The sequence below is a fragment of the Plectropomus leopardus genome, chromosome 13 (assembly GCF_026936395.1).
Source record: "Plectropomus leopardus strain MGB_pleo_1.0 chromosome 13, ASM2693639v1, whole genome shotgun sequence".
Lineage (NCBI taxonomy): Eukaryota > Metazoa > Chordata > Actinopteri > Perciformes > Serranidae > Plectropomus > Plectropomus leopardus.
In genome coordinates, this window is record NC_142188.1 from 22,788,902 (window position 1) to 22,811,635 (window position 22,734).

General features: G+C 40.3%; 2 protein-coding genes across 5 annotated transcripts; one reads left to right on the forward strand and one right to left on the reverse strand.

Moving 5' to 3' along the window:
- The first annotated feature begins 349 nt into the window (after positions 1-349).
- cfl1l (cofilin 1 (non-muscle), like) lies at positions 350-3,000 on the forward strand. Its single transcript, XM_042502146.2, has 4 exons — positions 350-507; positions 1,577-1,869; positions 2,086-2,162; positions 2,301-3,000. The coding sequence occupies exons 1-4, from the start codon at positions 505-507 to the stop codon at positions 2,447-2,449; spliced, it is 522 nt and encodes a 173-aa protein (XP_042358080.1). The 5' UTR covers positions 350-504; the 3' UTR covers positions 2,450-3,000.
- rrbp1a (ribosome binding protein 1a) lies at positions 2,637-21,549 on the reverse strand. 4 transcript variants are annotated; one of them, XM_042502048.2, is made up of 27 exons: positions 21,328-21,549; positions 17,581-18,490; positions 15,388-15,542; positions 15,118-15,240; positions 14,331-14,483; positions 14,084-14,202; positions 13,704-13,857; positions 12,446-12,584; positions 12,127-12,308; positions 11,994-12,028; positions 11,494-11,569; positions 11,313-11,350; positions 11,125-11,206; positions 10,982-11,022; positions 10,816-10,894; positions 10,644-10,733; positions 10,459-10,545; positions 10,283-10,372; positions 10,108-10,200; positions 9,494-9,544; positions 9,309-9,389; positions 8,438-8,521; positions 8,143-8,220; positions 7,411-7,494; positions 7,188-7,286; positions 6,424-6,567; positions 2,637-6,327 (listed from the first exon to the last, which is right to left on the reverse strand). In XM_042502048.2, the coding sequence occupies exons 2-27, from the start codon at positions 18,470-18,472 to the stop codon at positions 6,289-6,291; spliced, it is 3,288 nt and encodes a 1,095-aa protein (XP_042357982.2). In that variant the 5' UTR covers positions 18,473-18,490; positions 21,328-21,549; the 3' UTR covers positions 2,637-6,288. The 4 variants fall into 4 exon arrangements, with proteins under 4 accessions (XP_042357982.2, XP_042357983.2, XP_042357981.2 ...); XM_042502049.2 differs by having other exon boundaries at positions 10,982-11,019; positions 11,994-12,031; XM_042502047.2 differs by having other exon boundaries at positions 11,994-12,031; positions 21,328-21,548.
- Positions 21,550-22,734: the final 1,185 nt, after the last annotated feature.

Genomic DNA, 22,734 nt, shown 5'->3' on the forward strand with positions numbered 1-22,734 from the left:
TCGCAGGTAGATGGATAAATCCCTTTGACATAACTCTACACTTATCCTGTCTTTTACCTTATAAGGCCACTGAACTGCATGTCAAAGGCAGATGAGTGGAACATGTGCACAGGTTTGTTCTCCATATAAGGGTATATGTGCCGCTCCCACCTATCACTGACTCAAGCTCACCTGGGGTTTCACCTAAAAAGAAAAGTCTCTCTCTATGTCAAATTTGTTTATGGCAAGGGTATCAAAATTGTTAATATTGTGCCAGGCAATGAAGCACATAAATCCATTGTGATTTAGGCTTCAAATGTAATGTGATTAAATGCAAATGCCGAGGTTGCAGCTGAAACTGTCACACCTGGGAGGAGGGGGAAGGGCCTGGTTTTGGAGGTGTGCTCATTTAGCCCGGCTCCTCCTCTATGAGTCAACCTGCTCTCCTTCCTCATAACCCTTCAGCATTTTGACTGCTGCTGCCATTTTTCTCTGCTGCCTGTTCCTTCACACATCTGAAGAAAAATGGTGAGTAACTTTCTCAAAGAATTTGGCTGAACTGATTTGCACTGCGTCAACTTGCAACTTCTTCTCCGTGATTTGCGTGCCCCACAGAACGTGCAATGTAGAGAGGATGTAACTTTGAACTGCCATGTCCTCATTTTAACAACATGTGTAAAAACTGTAAACTCAGTGAAGTCTGGTTGTGATTATTTTTAGAGCGAAAGGCTTCCGTTTGATGTTTCTTTGAGGAAATGGTTTGCGCAGTGAAAAGAGCTCAGTGTCTGAAAGGGCTTGTTCAAGGTGTGGTTTTGCCTCCAAAATGGAGGGAGCTTTGTTCGTGCTTCAAACTTGTTCTGAGAGAATCCCTCGGGGCGGTCGTTCTTGTGCTAACTTGTTCCACAATGACTGGAATGTGACAGAGCCGAGGCCTTGAAAAAAAAACCCAATAGGGAAGCTACGCCCATGGCATGTTACTGCTGAAAAGCTGCTTGAACATTTCCACATTGAATTGCTTTAAAAGTCTCAACACATCTCTCCCAAGTCTAGTTTTGAAGAACTTCCTGTTTCAACATCTTGCAGTTCTGCTTTCTGTCACCAGACCTAAGTACAAGTGAACAAAGTCTGCTTAAAAATGAGACAAAGCCCAAAATCTCACCTTCGTGTGCATGCTATGATAGTCTTTTATCATGTTGTCGTTTTACAGGAATTTGAGCACTTAACTGGAAAATTAGACTTGAAGCTGAACTAACTAAATCCCATGATTAAAACAAGGGAGTAGAAAAGAGGTATCACTTTTTTCTAATGAAATTAATTAATTTAGTCTATTTGCATCCACTTTTAAGTCATGTTTCTTATTGTCATTCAAAACACAAAATCTTTTGCAACTGCAATTTTTTTGTCTTTGTGTGTTTCTGTTATAATGTAGCTGACTTAAGGCTTTGCATTTCTTAAGTTGTTTGGAACAGTAAATAAGTTTTAATTCTTAAAAGTTAACCAACATAGTGTGTTGTGATGTGAATGTGACCACAGGTTTTGGTTGTCTTATGGTTTTTTGTACTTAATGTCTGCCATGTTTTGTGTTCTCTTTAAATAGGCGTCTGGAGTAAAGGTTCATGATTGTGTGAAGGACCTCTTCCAAAAAATGAAAGTGCGTACAGGTGATACTTGTGAGGAAGACCGTCTGAGATTCGTTACATTTCTAATCGACGAAGCAAAGGGCGAAATTGTACCGGATCTAAAAATCCTTCAGAAAGACCTGTGTGGAGTGGATGATCACTTCAAGCACTTTAAGAATCAGCTGGACGACAAGCAGTGCCGCTACGTACTGTACGACTGCCACTACGAAACCACTGAAACCGTAAAGGAGGACCTGGTCTTCCTAATGTGGTAGGTCATTGTATTGCAGTTGAAGCAAAATTACTCCTTTACTTAAATTACTTGATTATTTTTCTGCATCCTTAGCTGACAGCAGACTATTGAGAAGGCTGTCCAATATTGTCTTAGTTACATTCTCACATGTAGTCAGGAGCTCATCTTTTTTGGAGGAGGCTTATTCTTTTTGGATGAATACTACAGTTAAATGGTGACTTCACTTCCCATCAGGGCTGCTGATTGTGCAGGGGTCAGACAGAAAATGAGCTACGCCAGCTCAAAGGTCGCTCTTTCAAAGTGCTTTGATGGTGAGTTTATGTTGTTGTTTTTTCTTTCTTTTTGCTTGTTCAATTTGGTTTCATCACATTTATTATTGTGACAGTGATAATATTAGTTCATATTGAATAATGTTCAGTCTCTCAAAGTCCCTCTTTTGTCTCCAACAGGTGTCAAGGTTAATAAGAACATCAATGACTCTGCAGAAATTGAAAGGGGTAGTTTCACAGAATTGCTTGAGTGTGCTACTGGAAAAGTCATCATCTCACTTGAGGGCAAGCCCACGGGTCAAGGTTGTTCTCAACAGAGGGTTAATTAAACAAACCATCTTTCCCCTGTTTCATAGCATAAGAAATCTAGAGGGATATTTGGAGGGGAAGGGGGCTTAAAGGGAAGGTTTGGGCTCTTGATGGGATTGGACTCCTTTTACACAAACCCCTGACGTTTGTCCCCTACTGAACTCTCAAGTCACTCCGGGCTGTGAAATCAGTCTTATTCAGATGTAATTTTATTCCTTTTTTTTTTTTTTGAGATGGGGCTATTTTCTGTTTCTTGACTCTTAGTACATTTATACTTCTCATCTCAATAATTTCCTGTTTTTATTTCCATACACACTGTTTAAGATCCCACCATACCATTGTACCTTGTGTGTATGTTCACTGTATCCTGTAAAATATCCCTATGAGTTTACGAGGTTAAAATGGCACAGCCTGTGTGTTTTGACGTGAATCTGTTTTTCCTAGACTGTTACACATTTACGAATACCTAATAAAGATTTAAAAAATTGTCCAACTTTTACAAAGAAACAAAGTTTTTTCTAAGAAATGCTCCAATGTCTGAATATTGTCAAATAAATTCAATGCAACCAAATTTGCCAGTGTTTTCTTTTTCTTTTTCCACAGACAGAAAAAAACCTGTGGTTCTAAATTTACTGCTGAAATGAGATGGTGTTGGTTTATCGATTTAGCAATCACTGCAGAAACGTTCTGTTTTTCCTCTTAATTATAGGTGTCAGCGTTGATCCACAGATCAATGGTTAGTCCTGAGGTAATTATGCAGCCACACTTTTTTTTTTTAGTGTTAATCTAACAAATTTCCATTTTTAAACTTCATTTCATGAATGATAAAATTGTACTTGTACTGGCTTTTATTTGTGCCATGACTTTTTTTTTTTTTTTTTTTTTTTTTTAACAAAACAGTAATCTACGTTAGCACAAATAATTCAAAGGCTGTTGCATCAGTACAGGGTGATTGGACCCCATTTGGATGTCCTATCGTTCCCGGGGGAAGTATCTAGGTGGAATTTAGGTAATGTGGGACACTTTTTGGTATAAGCCACAGAACACTTAAAAACAAAAACTCAGTCAAGTGATGTTTTCATAAAGCATTTTAGGCTTTGCAGATATTTTATCCTGTAAATATAAAATGCAAGTACACAATCTTTTAGAAGCTACACACAATCAAACATACTGTGACCCTCTCTCTCACTCAGGCAGCAAGTGGGACAGCTTTTTTTAAACGGGGACAGTCATTTTTACATAAAAAAAACAAAAAACAAACAGGCCTCCTCGCTACTAAGTAAATGCAAAACATTTTTAAAACAGTAAACATCTATGTAATTCAGTGGAGGAGGAACAATTCATTGAAAATGTTTACCTGAACAAAGCTGTCACACTTCAACTGACATGTTCAGGTACTTGGGACAGTGAAACACAACATGAAACATTTTATTTCAAAAACAAAGCTTTTTTATTAAACTTTTTTTGTTGTTGTTTCAGCCAGTGTTTAAACTACTTGCAGCAATTCCAAGATCAGTTTTGGTGACTGGCTATTGATTTTGCACATATCAAATCCTTAAAATGCTTATCTAAGCAACTTAACCTGATGTCCCACTTTACCTGAACTCACCCTCATCTGAAAGATACTGTTTCTCTTCACAGTCGATCATTTATCTGAACAATCCTCTCTGACAACATTACAAATATTACACATCATTGATTTGCATTGTGTGTATCTGCATTATGGTATCCAAGTGCTGTATAATGATTTTATTTTACTTATCTAAATTATACATATCTAGTCTTATACATGTTAGGTTTTAAATTTTGGCACTCTTGCATGTTAAGCAGGTTGCATTTTATTTATAAAAAGTGCTATACAAATAAAAATTATTATTAATTATTATAAATGTGTATATTGAAAGTATAATAGATTCTTATGGGCCCATAAAAAGCAGGAAGCATGAGTTTAGAGTTGTAAATGAAATTTGCAGTTGCATAAAAAAAGAAATTTCTTACACAAATGCTACTCTTTATTCATATTCCATTACTACAGCCATGTTTATGGAGTCAGTGATATACCAATACCATAAATAAAGCTCAAAGACGGGCAGTAATTTGCCTTTAATGATCACACCTTCACACACATTTTATATTCATGCCTTTGCCCATTTCATGCTTGCAACACAACCAGCTGTACCATTCAGTTTGATGATTATTTCACTTTCTTGGCGAGAGTCGGGTGAGAGAATCGATATCATACCTGTGATTGTTTGCTTAATATGTTGCTGGAGTTTGCAAGCAGTTAGCTTAGCTGCCTCAGTTTTTTTTTTGTTGTTGTTTTTTTCAAGTTAATCAAGGTTAATTAAAGTTTCACTTGTTTTGCTCTCCCACACACCATTGTCTCGTTCAGGTTGTGTGTTTGGGCATCTGTATTTTACCTGACTGTTAATATTTCTGTCAACCTTTACTTTTATTCTACAAAATCCCTAAATAAAATGTATACATTTACTTCAACACGTCCCCTAAACATCTAAAAAAGGAGGGGGAGGGGAGGTAACCTGGATTTGTTCTTTAAATCCTGTGAAGACAACCTCGTTTTTGTCATTGTTAACAGTAACTGTTACTACCGTTGTTACTTTTACTTTCAACAAAAATACTTTTAATACTTTTTACTCAGGCAATATTCTCACAGGTGACTAACGTCTTCCAAAGTCTTTTCTCCTACAAATCTGTACTTTTACCTAGGTGTGGCTCTTAGGCACTTCATCCACCACTGACTGTGGGTGTGTTGGGGGGGAAGGGGAGGATGACAGAGATCATGCCTAAAACAAAACCATACATGGCTCTTGAAGAGTCCCGCAAATAAACTCCATTTTGTACAATACTTCCTTGTGTTTGTAACAGCTGATGCATTCTGGATCTTCCCGTGTGTAAAGCTTTATCTAATGCAATGCCACATTTTTATCAGGCTTTTTTTTTTTTAAAAAAAAAAGAAACACGCTAGTCACTTTTTTAAGGATAACAAAAGTGAGCAACTATATAGTTAATTTTCAACCCTCCATTTCGCTCTATGATGGCACACAGTGCGGATGTTCCTGCGTGGTAAAACTTCCTGTCTGAAACCAAGACTGTTCTCTATGCAGCAGGGCTGTAACAGGTTTCTGTGAGCAGCGTCTTACCCCAGGCAGTATGGCTCTAGTTCTAAGTTGAAAGTATAGTCCCCCTAAGCCAACTCTGAAGTTTTAAAGTCTCATGAAATGGATGCACAGCGCACATATTTGCCATTTGATTCAGTCCGGATATGAAACTATGTCAAAATATAACAACCAACATTGCTTCCTGTCTGCACCCACTGCACCTATGCAGCAACTCGGAAAAAGACACTGAACAGAATTATAGAGCTACACTGTAGTTTATTCATTCATACAAATTCGATGCGTGTAATTGGCAGCCAGCTACAGAGGAAAGCAGGCCCTAAAGGTAATGAAACATTGACCCATAAAATGTTTCCATCATTCAACCACATAGAAAAGACATACAAAGTAATTGCACAGGTTGATGCACGTTTGACGTACAATCGGTTTCCCTTTTTAACACTGAACTATGGGGAAATGTTTGGAATATAAGGCAGGGGGATAAATAACTTCTGACATAGCCAGAATTGTTGATGGAATGTGGGTATCAATAAAGATTGTAGCAGGATCATCTCCTCTAATCTTATTTTGTAATGTTCATAATATCAAACATTTGATTCCTACATTTGCAACAAATGCAATCAGCTACAGTACAAGAAAGAAATAGTTTTGGAATGCATAACTATGGTAATCATAAGGCATATTTGGCAGTTTATTTTGTAGTGTCAGCAGTGAACTTCCTCTCAGACGGACGTTCCTTCCTTTAGCTCCACATATTCTCCCTTGAAAACACAAATATTGTGTCAAAACTGACCAGCATACTGAAACAATGAGCTTAGAGGTGTGTATGTGTAGTTTTGCTGCCTCGGTTGTCTCACCTTGCCCTCCAGGTGCTCCTGTAGTGTTCTCACTGTGTCTCTCTCTTTGGTCAGCTGCTCCTGAGTGGCTTTGAGAAGCTGCTGGAGCTTGGTGGCCGCCTGGCCCAGGTCTTTGGATAGCTTCTTCTCCTTCTCCAGGCGCTCCTGTTCAAGCAGCAGGAGCAAACGATACTTTAAAGCACAACAGGATGCCACAAGGATCGAAAATCAATTTGCAACTGCTGCTTATTTTTTGCTGAATTACAGCACAAAATGGCTGATGCTGCTCCAATGTGAGTGGTCTTGCAGGTTAGCAAAACGTCCTGGTTCTGACTATTTACTGGTGTTTACCAACCACAGCTGTTGTTTGCTTTCTACTTGAAAACATCTATCTAATATAAATCATAAACCACTACATCATTCTGTTCTCCTCTAATTTATATTGAAGTAGTTTTTTCAAGGACCAAGTTGAAAAATGTAAGATTTTCAAGGTATTCTAAAAGTTTCTGAGTGTCGAATTCAAGTACTTTACACCTCAAGCACCTTGTATGAACCCTGATTATACTAATTTTCATCACAAAGTCTTATCTGTCAATCAAGAAAAGGGCAGTGCCAGTGAAGTAAATGACCACGTCACAAGGTCTTATTTAATATTGAACACTTGGGCCTCTATACAGTAAGTGGGACCACCTGTCACTCTGAAATACTCTGCTGGTTATGAGATTCATAAAAACAAACCACTAACAGTTAAATGTTTGGATTCTGGGTGTAATTAGTTTCTGCACCTTGAGCTGAGCAACATCTTCCATGTCAGCCTGTGGGGACTCCGCTGAATCTTTTACGAGATCCAACTGAGCCTGAAGTTCTGTTATAGTCTTCTGGGCCTGGAGGTGTAAACAAACACACACACGTATACATAATGATGTCATCCACTGAGAGTTTATTTGTCACTCTCTGGTGTGAAAAGGCTAAAAAAAAAAAGAACTGTGCATCAACAACGGCTGCTACCTGCTCAATTTCTTCTGAGAGCTGCTGTCTCTGGGCCACCTCTCCGTGCAGCTTCTCAGTTGTCTGACTCAACTCGTTCTGGATCTGATGGAAGAAAAAAAACCTCCACAATAAATACACACGTAGACAAAGAGCTGGCACATACGTGTGTATGCAAACATTCATGTGCATAAGCCGCAGCACCGCGCACACACACACACACACACAGGCGCACCAAAGCTGCTCGACTTGTTAGTTTCCTCTCAGACTATTTAAGGTGAAAGGCTAAAGACAAATTGGCTGTCTATTTATGTTAGAATCGTACAAACAAATATCTGAAAACAAAAAAGGGAGAAGTGAGCATGCTGAAAAAGGTGAGGAAAAGCAGTAGTTAGAGTTATGTGCAAACAGTGGTTAGCGTAAACAGCCGCTATGTCTGAGGAATACTGGACAAACTGGAAATACTTCTTTGTTTAAGTCATGTGCTACTTAGCATCCGTGTACCATGCCCACATCCTTTATTTAGGACAAGAGTTTGACACGTGCTGAGTCAGATCACAAAAGAACACGTCTCACTAAATACACAAAGGCAAATTGGTAACATGTTTATTTTGGGGAATTTCTACTAAATGAAATGAGGCTCATTTGAGTGGTATATAAAAAACAAATAAAGAGATCTCGGAGAAGTGTTTGTCACTGTCCAGTACTCTCTGACAGGAAGCGAAGGGTGCCCTGTGACCTTTGCACCCTGACCTGACTGGGTTGAGCCTCAGTTGGGCCGTTCTGTTCTCGCTGAGCCCGCATCGTGATCTCGCCCAGCTGCTCTCTGACCTGAAACAGGAAGCCGTCACTGGTTACATAACCTCTTATCCATGGATCCCCCTCGTGCTGCATGCCACCGACACCTCGCCTTGTTGGTTGTGCAGGTTAAACACAGGCTCCCATAAATTCCTTGACACGTGACGTCTCACCTCTGTTGCACTAGCAAGTGAATGTGTAAATATTGTCGCCGGAAGCATGGGAATGTAGGTTAAATCAGTAAAGTCACCTGTGCAAGCTCCTCCTTGTGTGCCTGGGCCTCCTTCTGGGCCAAATCCAGCTGGAGCTGACACTCCGACAGCTGCAGCTTCAGCTGAATACAGAGCACAGCACAGACAGGAACAGATGTCAGACAGGTTTAGTTTGAATGCAGCGCAGGAGGCTGATACCTTTAAATATGTGAAATGTGTTTCGCATGTGAAAAACTCCCATACAGAGTTATATATCAGGTAAGGATCGCAAATTCTTTACGCTGACTCCTTTTTCTATACTATTTCCTTAATTTAACTTTTTATATTATTCAGTCCATAATAGGGCTGGGGGATATGAAGAAAATGGAATAGAAAAATATTTTTGACCAAATATTTCCAATAAAGTATTGTGACAATACTGTAGTATTGACTATTGGTGATTTCAGAAAATATTTATACAATGACATTTTTATAAATAATCATCAGTGACAACAGTCTGGTTCATTCAGAAAATTACATCACTTTACCTAAAACAGCCTTTAAAACCAGAAAACTTATGATATCAAAACATCCGGATTCTAAGAAGATATACAGTCTCCGTAATATCAACATAATAAATATCATATATTTCCCAGCCCTAATATATAAAAAGATAGAAGATTACCTTGAAATGTCTGAATCTGAACATTTATCTCAAAAACTAAAACAACAAAAAGGACTACGGGCTGATTAATTGTGGTGTTAAAATATCAGAAAAATAAGTAGAATTTTTACCCCTTAATGTATTTTTTAATGCAATTTTAAATGTATATAACGCTTAAGTCCACCTCTTTAATAAGGGAATTTACACAACAACAAAAAAATAATCAGCACTGTTACAGTGATCTGCAGATTACGGTGCTCATGTACCTGCTCCATCTCCTCTGAAATCCCCTGGTTGTCTGTCTGCTTCTCCAGCTGGGCTTCCAGAAGCATCATCTGCTCCTTCAACTGCAGCGAGAGCCGAGTCAAACCGGTTTACTTACAATCACACATTTCTGACCTGCTAGCTTACAATCGAGGGGCAATTTCAACAGTGTGTAGAAAGCGCTCACCTGTTCTACACTTATGGTTTCTGCCTCCAGTTGGCTGATCTTCTCCAGAGCCTGGTAATGTGAGAGAGGGACTATTGTAAGTTTTTTTTTTGAAAAACCAAACAAACAAAAAAAGAAAACAATAAGCAAGTGGGATCCACATATGGTGGAAAAAAAATGTTCAAATCACAGTGATTTCAAGAAGGTCGTGTACATGTTTTTACAGCTTAAGGCAAATTAGATTTAAGACTTCTTTTAACACCAGTCAGAACTGAATTAAGACCGATTTAAATAATAACCACAGTAATTAAATAACAACACAAACCAGCAATTGGGAACAATTTTGTCTAAATGATTATTGTAACAAAAAAAGAAAAAGAAAAACATTAAAAATAGATGTTACCAATTATAAAAAGAAAAACATTAAAAATAGATGTCACCAATTATTTTGAGAATTTGCATTGCAACGTTAAACAAAAAAAAGATTCAGAAAATTCTACGTCCCGTGTCTTGGCAATGTTAGGACTTTTGAAAGATTTATTTAAGACATTTTAATACCAATCAAGACTTTTATTGTTGAATTCAGTGCCTTTGAAGAGTCTCTCAGGATCTGTGGGAGCCCTGTTGTAACATACCACCCTCAGCTGTTCCTCTGAGTTTGCCATCTTGGACTTCCATACCAGCTCTTCCTCCTCCACACTCATCTGCAGATGTTTCAGCATTCCTTCCTAAAAGGGAAAGGGAAGCCAGATTAGATGAACTGCCTAAATGTACCCCATATTCACACAACTCCATCTCCAAAGCACTCACTGTTTCAGCCAGGACTGTCCTGTACTGGTCACATTCGGCCTGCAGTGAGCCATGGCTCTCCTCGGCCTCCTTCAGTTTTTCGAGCAACTCCTGAAACAAAGCAAAAACATTCAGAACTTCTTCTGCCGGGCTAATCTTAAACCAGTATACGGTAACCGTATAAAACTGCGGCTTACAGGCGACGCTGTGCTCGACTGGGACTCCTGGCTCTGCTGGCTGAGAGCCTCCTGCGCTTTCTGTGTAAATACTTGTAACCAGTTGGACTAAGTGAAGAGAAAAACAGATGTAAATAATTCACGTGCACGTTATTTTACATAACAACGATCATTCAGCAACTCTTGTGAAATCCCCCTTTTCCTACCTGCTCTGTCTCTAAGGGGATCTGTGGGAAGAGTGTCTGGAGAGTTTCTTTGGCTTCAGTTTGAAAAGCTGTCAGTTCTGCCGTGACGTTCTGCTCAAACAAAGGATGACATAATCAGGAAGGTGATTCATTTGAAAGCAGATAGGCCACTAGCATGTAAAAGGAGCCTTACTGCGTCATTGGTCGTCTTTTCTCTCACTTCTCTCAACTCCTCTTGTAGTGACGTGACTAGGGCATCCTTCTCAGTCAGGCTAGAACCAAAACAGTCAAAAGTGAGATCTATGACAGACCAAAAAACTGTGGGACTGAACTTTTTTCACATGCCAAGACTCATTTACCTGTTCTGTAGCAGTTCCAGCTCTGTGGAGCTATCTGACTGCTGAAACAGAGAGGACATGCAAATAAGTCACTGAGTGCTTTTTTTTTTTTTTTTTTGGTTGTGCAGGGCAGCTCTAAAAGAACAATCGAGAAGTACACTTACTGGTGTGTTTTTAAGTTGCACCATTTCTTCTTTGAGGTTTTTAAGTTCATCCTGAAGTGAAGCAATGAGGCCGACATCCTCACTGAAAACACAATTTGGATAAACTATAATTAAGCAGAAAGCAAACAAAGGTGTGGGAAATTCATGGGATTTGTGTCAAATACATGGAGTGTAAAAAAGCACCATACCTCTTACTTTTTTGCTCCAGCTCAACAATAGTGTTCTCCTGTAAGAACAGCACATTGTTTGTGATTAGTAGAGCCCCTGTGCACATTAGTATGCATTAAATAAGAGTAAAAAATCCTTTAAAAATCAAGAAGTGATACTATTTGGTAATAGATCTTAACAACGGATGTTTGCAAAACTTACATCAGCTTCCTGCTTTATCTGGAGTTGCTTCAGTTCCTCATGGAGCGCGCTCAACTGGTTGTCTCTTTCCTGAAGGCTGCAGGGGGGCATTGCACTTCAATCAATAAATGAATGAAACTGCTCTGATTCTGATGTTGACTCATGTTACATGTCATTATGTGTTTTACATTTCCTGTCATGCTTTATTTTGCGTGTGTATGTGTGCCTGCTCTCTCTGTTTCAGGAGCAGCTTATTACTAAGTGGTGACTGGTTGAGAGCTGTGTGAGAGCACCTGTGTGAAGCTGTGGGCTGAGCCTGTATCAGTGTCTGCATGCTCTGCTCACACTCTCTCTGACTCCCTGCACCAGCACCCAGCTTTTTGTGTTTGTATCATTTGTTTTTGTTCTTCCTGTATATAAATGCTCTCTTTTTGCATCTGACCTGGCGTTGCGTGCCCTCTTATGTTGCAGCATTCGAGCCTGTCGTAACAGCTCTAAGGAAAGGCCGCTCAAACACTTACCTGAGCTTTAGCTGTTCCACTTCTGCAGCGTTCACCTGCTGAATTGCACATAACAAACATCATTAGTGGGTGACTATGTGTGGTCAAGCGTCTGGATGTTTCAGAAAACTCAAACTGACAGTGTGCATCCTACCTGATTGTTATCTTCCTCCTTTTTGCTCTGGCTGGCCTCCAGCAGTGAGTTGATGGTGGCCACCTGCTGTACGAGCTGGCCTTTCTCTGCCTGTGTCTCCTCCAGCTGCGCAGTGAGGGTGTCCACCTGAGCAGAACGCTCACTGATCTCAGCCTCCAATTTCCCAATACGCACCTGAAACTCTACAGGGACAAAACACAGCGCTTAGGACTTATTCATCATTTTGTATTTTGTGATACAGCCACTGGATCCCTTTTTTATTTTACTATCAAGATGCACATCTGGTAACCATAAAGAGGTCCTTCCTCCATTCTCTGACCTGAGAGGGCGCTGCTGTCCTGCTGGGCATTTTCCAAAGTGGCCTGCAGGCTGTTGTTTTTACTCTGTGTTGCTCTGAGCTCCTCGCACACCTCCTCCAACCTCCTCTGCAGCGCCTGCTCGCTCTCCCCATGGCTGGCCTGACAACAGCACAGATGATGAGAAAAACAGCAGGGGGCAGCAGAGATTCAGAAAAGTATCCTACATGCAGGGTTGATTCACAAGGAAATATCAGTGCCGTTCTGTTAAAATATCATAATGCGACGCAATAAGAGAAAAAAACATTATTGAATATTCACAGATAATCCACTATCAGAATATGATTTGGCTTAAGGTTGTGTGGCAAGAAAATAAAAAATACATATTTTAACAGTCAAGTCTTTTGTTTGGAAATTTTTAAGGAAGTGTCTTGCAGGAAGTGCTTTGAACTTGAGGGGATTTGAGATAATAAGCTTGTCTGTGCTTCTGTGACGGTCTCAGTCAAAGCAGCCGATTGTTTGTGACGACTGAAGGCTGCTCACAGCGCAGAAACACATTTAACTATGGGAGCAAAATGCATCTCAAGTCAAAGATATTAGAAAAAGAACCATCTTGCATGATTTTAGCATGTCTAGTGACATGCTGTAGCTATTACATAACATGTTTGAGGACCTTTAATTGTTAGGACGCATGTTTGTAAATGATTAAACCAAAGGAACACTCGACTGTCAGGACACGCTGACTCACTCGCTCCACACAACACGTAATAGTTCAGACCGCCACAACAGCATTCCGTCAGTGAGTGACGGCGCAGGCTGATATAAGAACAGCAAATGAGCAGAGACTGTGCGGCAGGGATATACTTAAAGTCTGAGAGTCATGTGCTGTAAATACCATCAGACTGTTCCTGCTCGTTCACAGCACGTAACAGAGGGGCCGGAGAGGAGAGGTGCTCTGACATGCACACATTCCAGCTGGTGCTGAGACACATTTTGCCTGCAGCGCCGTTTCTTTATGGCCGCATTCCAGCTCACCCCTTAGCTCTGTGATTACAAGGCAATTAAACTTCCCACAACATCAGAGGTTTGGGGATAGGTGGGAAAAGTGAAGGCTTACATTTTGGGAAGACTCTAACTAATGGGATGCTCAAACAAGAAACAGCTTTTTTTTTTTTTTTTTTTAAAAAAGATGGAATAAATTTGTTTCCTTGTGGAAACATGATCACTTCCAGTGTAATGCATAACGAGAGATGATGTGGTGCTCCCACAAGCCAGGCCAACCTGCAGCATGGAGAGCTGCTTCTCAGTGGCGGAGACCTTGGCCTCCAGCCCTTTCCTGATGTGCTCATCGGCAAGCAGACTTTCTGTCTTCTCTCCAAGTTCCTTGGTTAACTTTGTGCATTCCTGACGCAGCTTGGCCAGCTCTGCATTTTGTCTGAGGGCATAATACAAGACAGAAGTAGAGAGACAGAGAGAGAAGTGAGGGAAGCACTCCTTGCAAATATATGAGCTGATCTTCGGGCTTTGCTCTCTTTGTTCTTGTTCCTTTGACATGTACACAGCGTACTCAACTGTCACTCGAATGAGTAGTATTACAAAGAGGTAAGATGCACGTCATTATGGATCACTGCTGCTCATTACTGTTAAAGGGAAACACTCACTTGCTCTCAGCCTGACTGGTGGCTTGGTTCAGGGCGTCACGGAGAATGGAGTTCTCCTGCTGTAGACGGGCCAGCTGGGCGTTGGGGCCTTTCTCCAGCTGGTCCTGCAGGCTGGCGATCTGTAAAAACGTTTTTTTGTTTTTAACTTGTAGCAAAGTCATTTTCTGGTAAGATATCTGTACTTTTACTCATGTGTGGCTTTCAGGTACTTCATCCACCAGTGTCATTATTGTTAATGAGAACTGACCTTTGCATTGAGGCCCTGGGTCTGGGCTATATGGTCCTGGTAACTGGCCTGCATGCGAGCTTGCAGAGCAATCATTTCTTGCTCCCTCTTGCTCAGCTGGGAGCTCAGTCTCGTCTCCACACTGGCCACCTTGGACTTCTCAGCAGACAGCTCCTGTTACACGTACACCACAGTCAGAGAGCAGATTTAGATTCATTGCTGATTATTAATTTAGTACAGACAGACACCAGAGGACAAATTTAAACATTTATTATACCTTGGGTTTTCCTCAAGCGCCAACATGTAGACACAATTTCTCATTCAAAACTTGGTTATGGGTATGAAAACGTGAAAAGCAATGTAAAAAGTTAGTTTCTGCAAAATTTGCTGTAAACCTAAGGATGGACTTGTCACCTTGTACTGCCACCCATCTGCTGAAATAAGTATTTCATGACATACACTGAAATTGGGTCATCCCTTCATACTTTAGTCACCTGGTTAATTCTCCTGTAGTGCCACCTTCAGGACAAAAGATAAAGAGGGCTGCATCCATGTACAAGTATATGATCTTGTGATTTAATCCTTTTAATTTAGAAGGCTTTTTCTTTATATTTCGCCTTCAGACTAATCTGCACGCTTTGCCTCACTAAAATGACCTAAGAATCCATTCAACAACTTGTTTTCTGCTGTAATGAGTATTTAGTGTCTCATGGGGCTGCCAGCAGGACTACACACCGGCTGATGCATTGTGGTAGGAATACAGCACCTGAGCAGCATCATTGACCTGAGAGACACTTGTTTGTCTAACCTTGGTGAGTTCTCTGAGACGGTTCTTTGCTGCAGAAGCATCCTCTTGTTCTGCTGCCAGCTGTTTCTCCCTCTCCTCCAGTTGTTTTTTCAGCATGGCCACTGGGTCTCCTTTCTGCGTGGCCTGAAAACACATACGCACACATAAAGAAAACAAAAATAAAGTGGGTCTACTTTTAGGTCTCATATGCATCCAGTGAACAATCCAGTGCCTCAAGCATCTATTCTTAACGGTTGTCATTTCGTCATCAATGACTGCAGTGTCCATTACCGTGTGCCAGGTGTCCTGAATGATGCCGACTTTCTCAGACAGGATCTCGATAAGCCTATGAGCCTCTCCCTCGCTGAACACCATGCTACTGATGGTGGACACCAGAGCCTTGTAGGGCAGGTACAGAGGAGCATCCGCAGAGTCCACCGCTGCCACTAAAGAGGCAAACACAAAACATTTCAGTGAAAAGCAACAACCAGACAGTTCTAACGCAAGGGTTCCCATGGTCATGGAAAACCTGGAAAAGTCATGATAATCATAATAATTTACAATTACATTTTCCGGGCTCGGACAAGTCAGGGAACTAGTAGAAATCATTGAAAGTTTGGGGAAAATCATGGAAATGTGTTGTGTTAAATAAAGTTACATAAATGTAATTTAGATTCTTTGTTTTCCTTGTGTTCCATCTTTCCCTTCATTTATGCCCACTATGCAAGTCAAATAATTTTTAAGCACTTTTGGCTCAGGGAAGGGGCATACAACTTTAAATGGCTGTATTTTGTGTTAATTTTACAGATAATTGCATTCTAATCTTTTTTTTTTTGGATGATTTTTTTTTCTAAAAAAGAAAACTTTTCTAAATTTATTTTTAAGAGAATGGGTTTGGAAGGTGTGTTTTCTTTCACAACTGTGGCAGATTTTTTTTTCTCCTTTTAATTCTTGGCAATTTTTGCAATTTTCATTTACTTTTTTTTGGGGGGGGGGGTGTTATAGAAAAGTTTTTTTTATATATATATAATGGACAGAAACTGTAAAAACACAAATTGCTGAAATTCTGTCTGAATAGAGTTTGAATCTTATATATCTGAAAAACACTGCGCAGGTGGGTAAAGGAAAAATAATCATTTGTCTCTTTGAAAAGTCATGGAAAAGTTTTGAAGTTTTGTCCACAACAATGTGTGGGAACCCTGTAAAGCTCATTAGGTCGTCACAGTAAAGTCCGAATTCCCACACTGCCTCGGGAAAAGAACAAGGTTGAGACTTGTCCTTTGGGTCTGGGGCCCATGGGCAGCTTCGGATGGCAAAATGATGGGGCACTGTGGCACCAGGCGGAGACAAGCCTCAGGCAAGGGAGAACCCGTCTCCCCTCCCGACCCATTGTCAGGGCACTGAGAGCCTTTGTCAGCTAACAAAACAGGGCAGTGGTGTTTGGACAGGCTGGCGTGCTCTATGCCCTCCAGAGCTGAGTGCCAGACATTACCCACAACTGCCATTGGCACTGCTTTCCATGGGTACACAGCAAGAAGTTCATCACTACTGACAGGGTATTACTGCCGTAGATTGTGACTGTACGCACGTGCGACTCAACTCTACAGACGTGCCTCCACACCAGCTCTGAACATTCAAGATCGAGTGCTTTCACCAGTGTTATGGCTAATGGAGTTCCTGCCTAGACGATAATTTCCACTTCAAAAGGAGGAGGCTAATTTTAACAGTGATGAGCTAAAATAGTGTAACAACATATTGATAAGACTACAATGGCTTTGATCCTTAATATGCAGATAAAGGGTTTGTGGTTCATTTAAGTTTTTAGAGACTTGATGTGGACACCAGCGAGGTCCCAACTACACACTTAGCACAAAAGCAGTCCCTGAACAATGCACCGAACAAACGATGACTGGTTTAACAGGAAACAGGAAAGAAATATCTGGCAGTGGACTTAGCCAAGACCAAACAACGGGCAACTTTTATACGTTTCTTTGAAAAGCAGTTTAATCATTAGTTTGATAAGCCCAAAAAAATCAGTGAAAGAATATTATTTTTGACAGAGGGAAAGCTACCAAAAGGGTTACCAAAAACCTACAGATGGAGCAGACCTGTGCAGTGATTTTGGCATAGTGGCCACACTTGTAACTGCAGGTTATGTAATACCTTTTTTGTGTCCTGCATCCTGCATTTTTTGTCTTCTTTTTCCATTTTTTGTGCTAACGCTACCCTTGTTTCGTCTCGTTTGTGTTCAGCAGGACTGCTTGGCTTTTTGTTGTTGTTTTGCCTTTGATAAATCTCATTTCTGCTTTTGCTTTCCTTGTTAAAGCACTTTGTAAACTCAGTTTTTAAAGCTGCTGTATAAATAAAGTTATAATAATTAGTAGTAGCAGTAGTAGTAGTTTATTTACTTAAATAAAATATACAATTTCAACTAAAAGATGACAAACAGATATATAAACATATATCTGAAACACGTCTACTTACCAGGCTCTGCCTTTTTCTTGGAGGCCTTCTTCTTGGGCTCCTGTACTTTTCCTGCGGCAGCAGGAGCCTGCTGGGAGCCCACCGGGGGCACAGCCATCACTGGGACGTCTTTAGTGACAGCTTCCAGCACCGGGGCGGTCTTGGATGGAGCAGGTGAAGATTTGACCGGGGCTGCAGTGGACTTGGTTGGAGCCGCGGCAGCTTTGGCTGGTGCAGGGGCAGACTTAGCAGGGGCAGACTTGGCAGGTGCAGGGGCGGACTTGGGTGGGGCAGATGCAGAGGATGGGGCGGTTGCTTTAGTTGGGGCAGACACGGGGGCCTGGGTTGTTGCAGGGGCCGCGGAGGACTTGACTGGTGCAGCGGCAGCCACGAGTGGAGCTGTTTGGGCAGAGGCCGGCTCGACCTTAGCCACCTTCTTCTTCTTTTTCTCTTTAGGTGAGGGTGCAGGTGAGGGCTCGGTGAGAGCGGGGCTTGGTTCAGCAGCAGTCTTTGGCTGGGCTTCTGCTGGTGCAGGTGCTGCAGCTGGTTTAGCCTCTACAGCGGGGACAGGTTCAGGGGCAGGAGCAGCAGCTACCACTGGAGCAGCAGCAGCCTCGATGACTGCATCAGCTTCAACTTCCTCTTGATTTTTTTCAGGCTCCGGGATTTTTCCATTGGGCTTTTCTTCTTTCTTCTTTCCGCGGCCCTTCTTCTCAGATACTTTGTCTTTCTTCTTCTTCTCAGAGCGAGTAGACTGTATTTTACCCAACTCTCTGCGTTGTTTAGCCAGGGCCTCCTCATAAGAGGTCTCCTTCATGGAGAAGGTGGAGACAAGAGCAATCCCTAGAGCAGAGATCACCATGAATCCACCAAACACCATTATCCCAAGGGTCTGGGGGTCATAGATATCCATGGTTCAATTTCAGTTCACCTGAAAAGAGAGTGGCAGACTTGTCAATACAGTTAACGACGAAAAATATTATTTTTCTAAAAGAAATTGCTGGCTGTGTGAACAACCAAAGATTTCTAACGAGAGGAGACATACGTTTACATACCAATTCCCACGTTGTGCCTTTGCAAAATGAAACTGAATTAGCAGGTTTTGAATTAACAGAGCAGTTTATGGAGAGATTATATATCAGTGCTGCCCAAAGAACAACCTCAGCCTTTCTTTTAAACACCTCAAGGTGTCGCTGTTTTCCCCATAAACCTTTGCCTTGAGGCAGGCTACATGATACAGACTAGCAAACTGTGTCCCAGTTGCCATATAGCCTGTCATCTTGGGTCAAACGTGTATTCATGCAACTCAAATTCACCCTCATAGTTAATTCTCATACACTGACTAGTTCATTTTTACGGCCAGCACTAAGCTTTCTGGGTAAGTTCAAGCACCAAACAAAATATCAGCTCCAGTCTAAGAATCACCTCCCCCCAACATACAATAAAGAAAATCCTCGAGGAAACATTTCTTTAAAAATATGGTTTTTAACTTGAAATGTCAAATTCATAGTACTTTATCTAAAAAGTGGCTTATTTGACATTTTTAATTTCTTTGTATTCTTCAATGATAATTTTGGATTCTTACACTGCTGTTTCAGGGGGGCGCAGGATGAACTAAAATACAGTAGGTCCTATATGAAAATATAATCTCACTCATCAAGAAAAAGACACATTATTTTGGTTGTAATATACACAGAAAAGCACTGAAAATATTTTTTCACAAAAGATCACATTCTTGAAAAATGTCAGTTTCAGTGTAAGGAGTAAGCATTCAGTAAATATTATTTAATTTGCACATACAAACATCATACCTGCTGTTTCTTCTAATGCGGCTGCTGTGTTCAGCCATAGACAAGAATTATGGAAAGGCTGCTGGATCCTGTGTGGGCTACTTACAAAACTACTATTACACAAAAATGACTTTGTCACAAATGTCACTTTTTTCCTCATTTAATGAATGCTGCTTAAATTATCAAAGCTTATGAAGTTAAGTGCATGTTTGAAAAGGGCAATCAACTTATCTTTTAACTCAGTTTCAAATGATCTTTTCATTCATGCACCTCTTTTCTGCACTTTTGCTATTTTTAATGGTGATCTTTTTTGAAAAATGCAAATCATCTAGTAATTAAATTGACCTTTCAAATATTTTCTCTTTTTCTCTCCTTTTTTATTGTAAATCTGTATCTTTTATTAAGTTTTATATTATATTGCTTTGTAAAGCACTTTGAATTGCCTTGTTATATAAAATGTGCTGTAGAAATAAAGCTGCCTTGCCTGATACAAATTAACTGCTTACTTTAAAACAACCTAAATATGAATTTAAGGCAGGGAGCAAAACCCAAACCATAGAGGCAAAAGGGGATTCAGACAAAAAGTACATTACCAGGAACTGCAAAAAATTCCAGCAGTTGGCTGGTGGTTTGCATTCATTTCCTGCCCTGTATAAAAAATAACAGCCCTTTAAGGGATCTCCAACTACCCCTTTAAGGCTCTCCTCACAAACCAAATGTTGAGCCTGCAGGGGAGAAAAGTTGGCTGAGTGTGGTTTGCAGCTTAGGGACACTAAAACCCCCTTCTTTGATTTATTTATTCTTGCAGTACTATCAGTTATATCTTTGTTGATGTTATGGATAAAGTTATTTTTATGTAATAAAAAAATATATAAATTCATAAAACAAAAGACCAATGTTGAGCTTTGTTGTTTTAAAACAAACTAAGGTTGCGACATGGTAGAAGAAAAGTGCTGAGCTATTTTAGTGTAATCAAAACCGAGTCCAGAGTCCCTGCTCAGTGCAGGGTCTACTAGCTGCAAGCAACAGGGACGAGTTTGTACTGCCTCCTTATCTGTGATGTCACACAGTCCATCTCCATTCAGACCAAACTGAAAAAGAGGACCTCAAGAAAACTGATTAAGGGTGACTTTCTGGAGATCATTTATGTGCATCTCAGGGTCTGTAAGAGATATAAATTCAAGATGAAACCTACAAAGGTGTCAACTTTCTATAGTTTATAGCCCTGAAGTCTCAACTATATAGCATACCTACAGGGGGTGCATAAGCACATGGGTTAGTCTTTAGCCAAAATTAAAATCTATTAACTTTTTTGAGCCATGGATGCAAAAACATGTAAATGCACACATTTTCTTTCCTTTGAAAGTAAGTGCTCGTCTTTCATTACTTGAAGTTTTCAGATACTTTTAAGTATGATAAAAAATCGTGCAGACTTTCCACAAACGTGCTCACTCTTTACTCCATACATTACATTGATAAAAAAAAAAATCGGATCCACTTCGAAGAACTTCCAAGATAGTTTAAAAATCACACTAATACTACAATTACAACACTGAGGCCACAAGTAAAAATACCTCAAAGATGTATGATACATGAAGACAACTTGCATCCTTTCACATTCAAGCATACATTCAAACAATCTTGTCTAATCTTGGAATTACTTTTATGTGAAATGCTTTCAATCATTACTTGCGAGCTAGCATTGTCGCTAACACTATGAATCAATGAACTTGGCTACCATCCTGCACATTGTGGTACAAAGTGTCGCTTAACGTTGCAGAACAGTGTTACAGATGCTGTAATAAAAATGTAAACTAAACACCTGGCGAAGCGAAAAAAAACTAAAATGATTTTAGATAACTTTAATCGGCTGTCTTTCCGTACTACTAGTTAGCCCAGGAGTTAGCAGCAGATAGCTTCCCATCCCTAGCTAGCGGCTGGCTCAATGAATAAAAAATTCCAAGACTCCCACTCTTACCTCGCTGGTGATGTGGCTACGTCTGCTTGCTTCAAAGGGAATGGAGAGGACAAAAAGGTTTAAACTGTTAAATGAAGTCACTAATGTGCAAAGCTACCTGTTTATCCAGCTATCTAGCTAACTAGCTTTTTTCCAGTGCTCTTCCCCCTCACTCGCTCCGCTGGAGAATCCGTGGTCTGCTGTGAAGTCGTGGCACTTCGAGCTGGCTAGACGCGCTGGCCCCGTGCCCCAGATAGCTGCCATAAATCCAGAAGGCTTCTGATTGGCTGCAGTGCGCTAAAACCGGAAATGAGAACACTGGGACTTGTAGTCTTTTATGTAGGCCACCGGGCTCATCCAGTTGGACCGTTTTCAGTCAAACAAAGGGTTTGCTTGGAATAGAAAGTATGTTTTACTCAAGAACAGCGCAGAAAGAAATCTTTCCAAGTAGCCGACTGAGCTTTTCTTTTGTAGTTATTTCGCTTTATACGTACTTAATACCTTAGAGAACACAGTGTTTTCTCTTTTTCCACTCCATTACGTGTACACTGTAAAATCTGACAAGTTGATTTTACTTTGAAAAATCTAGGGAACCGATTGCCTTGAAAAATGTTTGTAATTATAAAGCCAATAAATTAGTCTTGATTTAAGTTAACTTTATATCTAATTGTTAAGTTTAATTAAAAGCCCAAGACACAGAAACACACACACACACACTGTATTGTGAGTTCTGTATTATGCACTGTGAGCTCTTTTACTCCTGATACTTGAATTATTTTTCAAATATCACCATTATGAGATACCTAAATTTTATTTTTAAGTTAATACTTGTATTTTTACTTATGTAATTTGGTAATTTGTTGAAAGCACGTCTTCTACTTTTATTTACTATTTTCCATTATAGGCTCACCACTTTACATTTAGCATCTGTTCTTTGTTTTGTTTTGTTTTGTTTTTCATTACTAATTAGACTAGAACATCAGGATCATTTCACACCCCAAAGTAAACCTTTAAAACAAGGCTACTCCCAGAAATAAACATCATTGGCCACACCTGAATGTTCGGAAAGGTCAACTGCAAACTGCAGGACAACATTGTTCGTACTAGTGACGTTCAAGTTCTGAAAATCCTTCTTTGAGGGCTTGTTTACCACACCCTACATTATTTGACCGCCCAAAAAACTAGCACAGGGAGATTACACTTAACACTCTGTGCTGCCACACAAAGGTGTTATATCAATAAAGTTAATGCAATCATAATAATAATATTGTATTAAAGTGATGAATTAACACAATGTGAAGGCGTTGTGTGCCTGTGTAAGTCAATCATTTAGCAGGCTTTGATATATAAGATGACGGATCATGAAATGTGTTGCAGTTCTGCACCAGTAATAGGACATTTCTCTGTCCACACACTGGATCACTCGTT